The sequence below is a fragment of the Bombyx mandarina genome, chromosome 04 (assembly GCF_030267445.1).
Source record: "Bombyx mandarina strain Sakado chromosome 04, ASM3026744v2".
In the NCBI taxonomy this organism is placed as follows: domain Eukaryota; kingdom Metazoa; phylum Arthropoda; class Insecta; order Lepidoptera; family Bombycidae; genus Bombyx; species Bombyx mandarina.
Window position 1 is genome coordinate 15750091 of NC_143211.1, and position 11204 is coordinate 15761294.

At 37.9% G+C, this 11204-nt stretch overlaps 1 protein-coding gene across 27 annotated transcripts in view; it reads left to right on the plus strand.

Moving 5' to 3' along the window:
• Positions 1 to 10634, plus strand: part of Patronin (calmodulin-regulated spectrin-associated protein patronin) — a 75834-nt gene extending 65200 nt beyond the window's left edge. For 14 of the 27 annotated variants that reach the window (XM_089727171.1, XM_089727174.1, XM_089727177.1 and 11 more), the window contains 7 exons: positions 1066 to 1143; positions 2322 to 2411; positions 3526 to 3633; positions 5270 to 5446; positions 6646 to 6678; positions 8107 to 8389; positions 9053 to 10634. In XM_089727171.1, the coding sequence (XP_089583297.1) occupies positions 1066 to 1143; positions 2322 to 2411; positions 3526 to 3633; positions 5270 to 5446; positions 6646 to 6678; positions 8107 to 8389; positions 9053 to 9197 (914 nt within the window). In that variant the 3' untranslated portion in view covers positions 9198 to 10634. The remainder of the gene's footprint in view (positions 1 to 1065; positions 1144 to 2321; positions 2412 to 3525; positions 3634 to 5269; positions 5447 to 6645; positions 6679 to 8106; positions 8390 to 9052) is intronic. The other 13 variants (XM_089727163.1, XM_028180303.2, XM_028180288.2 and 10 more) reach the window with 8 other exon arrangements.
• Positions 10635 to 11204: the final 570 nt, after the last annotated feature.

Genomic DNA, 11204 nt, shown 5'->3' on the forward strand with positions numbered 1-11204 from the left:
TTACACTGATCTGATTTTTTGCTAAATTGCATGGCAACACTTTTTTGTACCGTGCTATTTTTGTTGTTGCTATACTTCACTTGACGTATTTCTACAAACTAGTGTTTTCTGATTTATTGAAATTCGAGCTTAATCGATTCAGATTCATTTTATGTGTAACATTTTCACTTTTGATAAATACAATCTTTTTTTTGTAAATGTGAAAGCCAAAACAAAATGCATATGACTGTTATGTATATACATATATATAAACATAAGATATTAGCGGCATTTGTGTGTCATTGTTGACTTAGCTTTAGACGAATAACAAGAATACTTGTACAAATGCGTCAAGTAAAGTAAACTAGCACCTCACGAAATAATCGGGATATTTGACTTCGTATGTTCTATTACTATATAATTTTGAAACTAAACTTTGAGTTTCAAAATTTTCAATTGTAATTATAGTATTAAATCTGAATCTTTCTGGTGTAAAATGAGACATAATTTCACGCGTGTATAAACCAGATGCTTAGTGTAATGCAGTAAAAGCTCTTTATTCGCGGGGTATATGTTCCATAAATGTGCTGCGAATACAGAAATTGTCAATAATAGAATGGTAATGCGTCTCTTGCCAAAGGACGGAACGTTTCATGCGGCCACATTTAAAAATGTACTTTATGTAATAAGGTTGATTTCATTTTGTATGTTTATATTCTCAAAACAAATACAGCGGCGATATCATTTAACAAGGCATAGTTGTGATAATGTCCATTTTATTTCTTTATTAGTCCTTTTGACGACACGCTTATAAATAATTTTCAGTTCGAGATTCAAAAAAATTGGTAGTATTGGAATTATTTTTATCAATGTATATTTATGTATATACCGATGTACCGATTACATTTGCTAATATAGAAATCATTAACCGCGAATATAGGAATTGGGTCGCATTTTTTTTAATTCGCGACTAATGAAAACGCGATTGAAGGAGCTTTTACTGTATATAAAGCATAGAAGCGTATGTAAAAGCGCGCAAGTCGAATATCCCGGTGGGTCGTGTGAGTGACGTGTGTGGTGCGACAGCGGGCGGCGGCTCCGTGCGGCGCGACTACTATCGCGGCTCGCAGGACTCGCTCGCCGAGCGCGCTGGCCTCTACCGCGGTAAGACTGCACCCTTTGTTCGTCCCCCCCAACACCCCCGCCCTCGTCCCCCGCCGCTGCCGGTCGCGGACCAACCAGAGGCCGAATATTGTGCACTAATAAATATCTTTTTCGTATTCAAACGTAATTACGTATTAGAACTCATATCTCGAGGTGAGTGGCGCATTTACATCGTAGATATCTATGGGCTCCAGTAACCACTTAACACCAGGTAGCCTGTGAGCTCGTCCACCCATCTAAGCAATAAAAAAAAATTCAACTATGATTTTGTTCGCTTTCGAAATTAAATCAGTAAGCAATCGTAGCGCGATTCAGAAAACTGAAAACACCATCGATATTGTACTGCTTGGCAATTTAATATTTAATGAAGATGTCACATGAACCTAAGCCATTGGTTGCGCCGTGACCTGCAGTTTGATTACTACTGAATTGAAAGCCATTTAGCCATACTGGTTAAAAAAATATCTGATTACAACAAAAAACTAAATTATAAATGAAAAAAAAACCACTTTCCAGTAAAATGGCCCTTCGGTTACAGTACTGAATTCATATGAAAATATCTCCTTTGCCTAAATAGTCGAGAGAACTCACTGAGCTAAACTTTTTTTTGCCGCTTAAAATGTTACAGCACAGAGAGCATGTTGTAAATATGTCGAGTTATTGTTGCACTTTTTTTTAATTCAACTACATTTCAATCACTTCACAGATTATTTTTTTAGAAAATCTCACACTACTGCAATGTGCAAGAACAGCGATATAATAAAAAAAAATTAAGGGATTTTATGACCTGGTAACTAAGACCTTTAAGTCATGTCTTATTATTATTTATATTCTTATTTTTATGAAAAATGATAATATGGTGTAAAATGAAATGAAATGAAGATGAGATGAGATGATATGGGATGAAATATATATAATCTCAGTAAAATGGTGGTTATTAACTGAGATTTTTTCAATTTACTTTTTGGAGGATCCCGAGAAGTTGCGTCCAGCGGCTTTGTTTCATATTCCCACTTTTGTGCACTTACACAGATATTAAACAGTTAATAAACCACCGTTATTACAGATTTAAACCTGAAGAAACACTAAATAGACAAAATAAAACAAATCATACAACTTCACTCCCCACGTTCCCGCCAAAAAGTCCTAATAAATATTTAATTATGTTAATATTACAGATTCTCCAGTAGACGACCGCGGAGGCATGTCCCCGAGCAGCGCCTCGAGCGGCCCCCTCGGCCGGAGGGGCTCCTGCAAGACTTCCAGAGGTACGTCCCTCCCCCTCGCCGCTTGCCGCGTCTTGCCGCGCACCACGAGTGTCTCCCCCCAGCTCGCTCGACACCGACTAACCCGATGCTTTTGCATACCGATGCCAATTGTATGTACGAATAATCGATTCATATTTGTCGATTAAAAAGGCCATTTGACTGATCAACGTTGATTCGGTTTGAAATCGTTCTGAGGCGAGATCAATGAAGTTTTTATATTAATATTTCTGGATAGAATTTCAAGCAATTTGCCAATATTTGTAGTCTACAAAATTATCTAAGTGTATTTTTAATGAGTTATACAAAACCGTGTTGTACGCTAATGAAATGTTGTCGACGATTTGTTGTCGTTTCTGTAAAACAGTCAAACATCTTGTACTTGTACTTGTCTGTGAAGAAGAAATTTTTTTTATTAAAATCGTTTTATTCGTAAATATAATTTTGCTCTAAGCGTAACTTATTTTGAATGAATTTATAATTAATGAATGATGTCTCCCAACGTTTTGAGTTTCATCAGTGAAACAAAAAATTGGAGACGAAGGCTTTATCTAAACATTTGGCGTTGATTTAAAATACTAAAATCATCTGAAAACTAAACTGTTTGAAATAAGTTGTCGAAACGATTGACCTAGTTTAGTGTGTTGAAGTGTATACACCAAGTTGATGTGAGTGGCAAAACGGCAGCATCCAGCAGGAGAGTCGCTTCTTGAATTATTGGTTCAGTAGACGCTTTAAATATTATTTATCAGGCTAATATATTTATGATAATATTATGTATGATTTCAGCATCGCATAGATCTTTAGAACTACACACGGTCATGCAAATAATAATAATAATACATAATTACGCTTATAGAATTATTCTTTGGGCATTATATTGTTTCGAGTAGTCGCATTATACTTCACTGCGATCGAGAGGTTTTCGCTTGGTGTTTTTTTTTTTGATTTTTTTTTTTTTTTTCAACTTTCGGATTCGCCCACTAGACCTTCCGCGCATTTACTAATTGGTTGTTCCCGATTCGTAAATAAGCGACCGTCGGGCGCGTCGCGTTCCTTTAGTTTGCGTGTGCCGGATTGTTGCATGAGAGTTGCGTGACGCCATCGAACATTTCAGAGCGTGTGAATGAGGAACCGCAGTCGTCACGTGGAAGGTCTAAATATACGAGTTACCAGAGTAACTTTAAGGCGGGGCGCAAGTCAAGCTCTCTAATGAACTTGTGCGGTAAGAGTTTGAGTTCACACGGATATCGCTTGACTCACGTTGGTCGCACAGCGGTCGCTTCTGGTGCCTTGGGTTACTTTCTGTTGCTCGCTCGATGTCGATAGGAATAACGTGTATCTGTACTTTCATTGCTTTATAACTAAATATCGTAAATATAAAGAAGAAAAAAATCCTTAGTTATTTTATATACATTACCACTATATAGTGTCTATAGTTTTACATTAAACTCGCATTCTAGCTTGTAAAAACAAGTTATTTATTACAAGCATTTTATTAATTAAAAAGATGATAAATACTGAGCAAAAGGTTTTATAATACTAAACCTGAGAATGAAGCTAGTGCTGGGGGATGTATTAAGAATTTATCGATAGCGGTAAACCTGTCGACATCTAGTTCTATCAGTCTTGTGCACAATTCCTTATTTTGGGTCATCAGTATGTATGTATATCATATACTTGCATAATATTATGGTTACAGGTTGGTTTGTAAGGTTTTTATTTTTCTAACAGTTTCATCGTTAGTGCATGTATTATTATCGATAAAAAAATATTTAATATATATTTAGTATTTATGATGGGTGTTGGTGTGACATCGGTTGTTTTAAAAAAAAAACACTATTCAAATGTGTAAACAATAAATAAAAGGTTTGATACCTCAGTCATTAAAAATAATTAAGTGTTCGCGAACATGTTCATTAAGAAAATTGAAAAGAGACAAATAGAAAATTTTAAATTTCTCGAAAAGCAACGATTAAATACATTAAAATATAATTTTGAACATATTATGATAATTAATTATAGTTACTAGTGATAAATTTATAATTCAAATAAAAAAAAACAAAAGAAAAAACAATAAGGATTGTTCCACTTTAAAAAAAAATTCCAAACCTAGATCTCGTAATTCCAAATTAAGAACTGGATTTTTTCGTTTATTTTGATAGTGAATATATCGGTTGTAATTGTTTAACTGGTAAATAAAAATATATTATGACGTTTTAGGCGTAAAGTACAAAATGTTACGTCTTCGATAAATACTTGAGCTTGTTATTATTTTTTTGTTGTGCATTCTTAATTCGCTTTAACGCAGTAGACGTGTCCGTATTATTTATAATATTGAACGTATAGTATTAATAATATTTAATAGTACATTTAGTATTTTACGCTTCGTACGAAGTAAATAACATGATTTATTTCTCTAATAATACAGGTGACAAAGTGTTTAGGTAAAAGTTAAAATTAATTTTCTATACTAATTTTAGTTGTATGCTAGTCGATAGTGCGGGTAAAATGTTAACTTTGAAATTAACAGAACGAAATGGGAGAGGAAAACTAATAATAATTAACTTTGAGGAGATTTTAATTTCATTAAAGTATGTTGTCGCTCTGTCTTCGCTAGATATTGTTTAAAGACAGTAAAAGGGAATTCAGTCGTTACTCTACAGGGATATTATTGATATTTTTAAATTAAAAAAAAAAACTTTAAAATAAATTTACTAGCAAGCATAATAATACCTGACAAAATATTGCGATAGTTAGAAATTAGGATTGCGGTAGTATTGTCTGTAAGTGAACAGTAGTGTCGTTGTCGTGTGGCACGTGCGGGTCGTCGTGTCGTTACATGTGGGGGCGGGTTGTAGACTCGGGTCTCGGACGGGCCACGCCGCCGCGCCGAGCCGCCTCCCCCGCGCACCGCACCGCCGCCTCCGGGCCCGGCTCGCTGCCCGGCGCGCTGCCCGGCGCCATCGGCAAGCGCAGGCAGCACGACGACAACTCCGACGTCTCCTCCACGCACTCCTCCATCATGGACTACTCCGGTGAGTACGCACACGCACACGCACACGCGCACGCACACACACCACGCCGCGGTGGAGGGACAGTGATGCAGGGTACTACACTTATTAACGTATACTGAAGAATAACACACAAATACACAGAAAAAAAACGAACATTTACAATTTTTTTATACTGTGCCTATGATAGTAGAAAATGAAGTTTCACTTCTTGAATATCAATTTTAATTATAAGCATACTTTATTTATCCCTAAAAATACTATTGAACTAGGGCGCAGTTTTTAAACGAAGAAAATATATTTATTTATTTATTAAACACATCGAAACCAATTTTAGAATAAATCCGGAATATCGCTCTACTCCAAGCTAATTTAAGGACCAATTTCGATAAAATTCTGGAATATAGATTTTAAAATATTGTTGATGATCGAGACACGTTTCTTTATCTATCTCTTTCCTGCCACAATCCATTAGTACAAAATTTATACGTCACACGTAATTTTTGACGTTTTTTCCGACTTGTATGCAATATGGAAAAAGACATACTCATTTCAGAATGAAAAAAATATAACTATATCCTTGATTAGTTTTTTAAAAGAAAGTTAATTTTTCTCCTACCGACGCCGAAAGTTCAGTTTTCGTCCCGCTGTACAGGGAAGAAAGTGTAACTTTTCCTCCCTGGGTACTGACAAGTGCGCATGCGCGTTAGTGTCTACGTCTGCTCTCACGCACCTAAAATTCTCCGCCATTGTTGTGCTCGGGTAATTTGCAATATTGTGTTTAGTGTAAAAGTGAAATAAACAAAAGGCAATAAAATTTAATAGTGAAGTATTAAACAAAGATGAGTTCTTCAGACAGTTCTTATTTAATTAGTAGTAGTTTATTTAAAAATTAAAAAAAGTTAAAGTGCTTTTTTATGAGTGTGGAGGGGCTCCGCTCCCCCTACCCCCGCCAGGGATTCGCCCCTGGACCCCGGCTCGGTACTCCACGAACTTTCGGCCTGGTAGGAGAAAAAAAAGTATGTGCACCGCGGGAAATGTCCAACTTTTCTCCCTTGGTGCACAATGTACTATTGCCTATTGAACACCGAACGAATTTTTCACTTTGACAATTATGCCGCTGAGATAATATGTGAAATATGTCACGTATATTTTAAGTACACCATTAAAGAAACGTATGTATGTATGTATCAGATCTTAATCAAAAATGTTTGTCTCTCCAGCGAGATCCAGTCGCGTCCGACGTTCAGTTAAAGGTCCACTAATTTACATAACTGTAGGTAGCAGCTAGTCACGCACCCGTACGTACAGGGAGCACTGGGAACGTTCTCGAAGACTAATTCATTTTTTTATTGTATACAAAACATTTGAGCTGCACGCAATGTACAGCAAAACAATTTATAATCCATTGCGGCGTGCCATCACAGGCTATCGAGTTACTTACTAATTCGTGAAATTATTATTATTTCTAATTTATTCTATAATATGATTGTCGTATCCCAAGTTCAAGGATTGTCCCTTTGCGCTCTGTACACATATTGTACTACCCACGTATGTCCGTAACGAACACTGAGTAACTGAGCGATGTCATGCCAACATTACACAAAAATAAACCTAAGTAAATATATGCGTAAGGCATGGTTTTGCAGATTTGTCGAGTGCATTTTGGTCTAACAGCTTAAACATGAGCTTCCTCACGGTCTGGACTAACACGGAGCTCACAAAATCATCAACTAATGCGATATCATAACGAATGTAATGTACGATCCGTTGGAGTTTGTGTTCTGTTTGTTGTAAATAATACTTTCCGTAAATCAGTACATATTTCTTGAGACTGTTTTATTTATTTCATTGAACACGATTATGCAAACGATATCTGCTGATTCCTTCAAGTAAATTAGTACCACATAATCGACACACCAAGTTCACTGATGATTTTATTGCAAACAGCATTCATAGAGTTAGTAATGGCCAGAGTCGGTTTCTATATGATATATAATCTCATTTTTAGTTGTTTTTTTTTCTCTCATAAGTAATGCTATTGATTTTTTTTATTGCTTAGATGGGGGGACGAACTCACAGCCCACCTGATGTTGAGTGGTTACCGGAGCTCATAGACATTTACAACGTAAATGCGCCACCCACCTTGAGATATGAGTTCTAAGATCTCAATACAGTTACAAGGGCTGCCCCACCCTTCAAACCGAAGCGCATTACTGCTTCACGGCAGAAATAGACAGGACGATGGTATCTACCCGCGCGGACTCACAAGAGGTCCTACCACCAGTAAACTTTATTTATTGCACTTAATGAAACATTTGAAAATCATCAAACTTTATTTATAAACTACAAAAAAAAAGAAGGTTGAATTTTGAAATTGCAAAATAAAATAAAAATGTCAAACTGAACATTTGTAAAAAACACCAATATAAGGTATTACGATTTTTCGTTGACGGTCATATAAGAATTATACTAAAAGTAACTTAACGATGACAATGTAAACATAGCGCTTTGTTTGGTTCGGGTAGTTCTCAAAATCGATGATTTTAATTTTGGAAGGTAGCCGACTTAATAGGTGTATGGCTCAAATAAAGAATTAAAAAAAAAACATTTTGGAAGTTTGAAAATACCGTATATAATGAAATCGTAAGTTTGAATAGTAAAAGTGGTCGCGTCGCGTGCAGGTCCCCGGCTGTATAAGCAGCCGACGACCAAGTCGAACCGCGGCATAATGCTGAACGCGGTGGAGTACTGCGTGTTCCCGGGCGCCGTGAACGCGGAGGCCAAGCGGCGCGTGCTGGACGAGGTGGCGCGCTCCGAGTCCAAGCACTTCCTCGTGCTGTTCCGGGACGCGGGCTGCCAGTTCCGCGCGCTCTACTCCTACTGCCCCGAAACGGACCTCATCGCCAAGCTCTACGGCACCGGCCCGAAAGTCGTCAATGACAGGATGTTCGACAAGTTCTTCAAGTAATTCAACCTTCGTTACCTATTCGCTTAGTTGGGCAGCTCTGGACACAATTGATACTAATACACCCGCAACTTTAATAAAGAATCGAAGTTTCAATGGGGGGCTTTTTAGAAAGAGATAGAGATATTTTCCTGTACCCCCCTTTTTCAGCGTAGCCATCTCCATAACATTAATACAATATAATAGCTTTGTATAAATTGGATATTCGGGCTTCGAGTCTACTTGTCTTGTTTGTGTGTATCATAATATAAGGACTTCCTTGCACTTCAAACTCCACTAACCAGTTAACGGAGACTTAACTCTTACCATCGGTACTTACAGTACTTACTGTTATCAAACCTCCGGTCACCGTCCTCGCCAAACCGGTCACTTGCGATGAAGGGCTCGACGAGTAAAGTAACCCACAGACGCCCACTAAGTTTCTTGTCGGATCTTCTCATAGGGTCGCATTTCCGATCCGGTGGTAGATTCTGCTAAGCACGGCTCTTACTAGGGCCAGTGTTAGCAGCACCTCCGGCTTGAGCCCCGTGAGCTCACCTACTAGCTTGGTGAATCTAGAATAGCCCCTCGAAATTACTAGAAAGTTGTCAAATAAAGTCGTCCGCGATTCCGTGACGACACCCCCCCCCCCCCTCGCACTGACCCGCGCCTACAACTTGCAGGTACAACTCCGGCAGCAAGTGCTTCTCGCAGGTCCACACGAAGCATCTGACGGTCACCATCGACGCCTTCACGATACACAACTCGCTGTGGCAGGGCAAGAAGGTGCAGCTACCCAGCAAGAAGGACATGGCCTTAGTCATATAAACGGGACGAGTCGCTTTGTGAGAGCAAACGCTATATCTAGTCGCCGGCGGCGGACCGGCAGTAGGGCCAGCGGTAGTCCGCACCGTGCCGATGGTAACAAATTAATCAAGTGCAGTAGATTGGGGGGGGATAGGGGACTAGAGGTAGGATAGGAACAAATCTGGGATGTCACAATACTTTTGTGGGGCTGTTAGAGTTTTAACTTTGTTGAACTGAAAATGAGTTTTATTTAGGGCTTAAGAATATTAAATAGTTTAATTTAGTCATCAAAGTTTTGTAACTCATTAAAGATGTCAAAAGTTTATTACCTAATTAGCAACTAAACAGTGCCAGCCCTATCGAAAAACTCTATTGTCCCAATATGCAACCCAATTCACTCCAACGCCTGGGTGAATACGTACAAGTGAGTTTTTGTAACTTTTCATGATTATTGTTTAATAAACTATATCATAATGCATTATAAATGAAAATTTCAACTACCGGAACCATTATGATCTCAGTTTTATTAATTAAAAAAAAAAAAAACGATAAAAATCAATGTTGAACTCAAAAAGTGTCCCGATTCCCCCCATTTTACGGTAAATTCGCGTATCTTTAAAAAGAAAGGCTCTTGTGATTTCGATTTTAAATGTGAGCGGGATGTGTTCGATCGAGAACCACCATTACAACGAGAGGCTGATGATACGAGTGCACATTCGAAGCGGTAACTCGAATTCGAATCGCGATTAAAAAAAAAAACTTTTAGCTTCAATAATTTGATCATGTTTAACGTGCTGTGTCACATTGTGTTATTGCATTTGTGATGGATGTTGTTAGTAGAGTCCGCCGCCGCCCGGACCAGCAGTGCTGTCTGTAAGAACGCTACGTTTGCCATATGTGTTAGTGAGATGGTCGATACGTTCCAAAATATGTTTTTTTTTTAATTTTTTTTTTAATTCCCACAGATATTATGTTATCTGCCAAAATGTCGGGTGCATTCGAGATAATTGAATTGATTAACAAACAAACAAACAAAAAAAAACTTATTCGTTCACAGTGAAACGTTCACAAACTAATCATTATCGCTTATTTTGTTGTAATATTTAACTCGTTAGTGATTATTTGAATTTGACTGGATGTAAGATTAAGGTGATTATTGATTTTGTTTAACTGACCTTCGTTTAACGTTAATTATTTGTATTTCCCATTTTTTACCGCTTGTATAGCTAAAAATAAGACGAGGCACATTTTACCTGGTAATTGTACTGCCTTATTCTGTAAATAATTGTTTTTGTATACAGCTATTTATTAAAAGAATGTTAAACGAGAAATGATTTAATGTCATTTTTCATTGTTCAATAATGATTGGTCATCAATAATATACTACCGATAGTATATCGTATGCAAATATATTGTATTATTAAAAAGCGTAACGAAATAATATTGAATTTCATATTATTCTGTGGTTTTATTTCCCTTTGTCTTTAATGGAGATCTGCAGTCCGATAAACGTGAGTCTGTATGACTGACACCCGCTATCGATGATGACTCATACGAATAAGTTAATTGAATGAGAAACTTATGCAACCGCGACGGGGCAACGCAAAGCCCTCGCCCGAATAATGTCTTGTCGGATATCCCGAATTCACTTTTGGTGCTTTGAGGTCCCTCAAGCCCCGGTCAACTCGTCGATTACGACGAAGAGTTCGAAGAGCGATAGACACAGCCCACTGAATTTCTCGCCGGATCTTCTCAGTGGGCTGCGATGCCAATCCGCTGATAGATTCTGTGAAGCATTGCTCTTGCTATAGCTAGTGTTAGCAAATTCTCTCAGGTTGAGCCCGTGAGCCCACCCCGCGTCCCGTCCGCTTGTAGCTGGAACAACCTCTTAGGCTACCAACGAATAGCTTGGGAAAAAATGAGAATTTCAGTACATACTGGTGTTAGGACCTCTTGTGAGTCCGCACGGGCAGGTATCACCACCCCGCCTATTTCTATGAGACCAGAGACTTTAGAACTCATATCTCA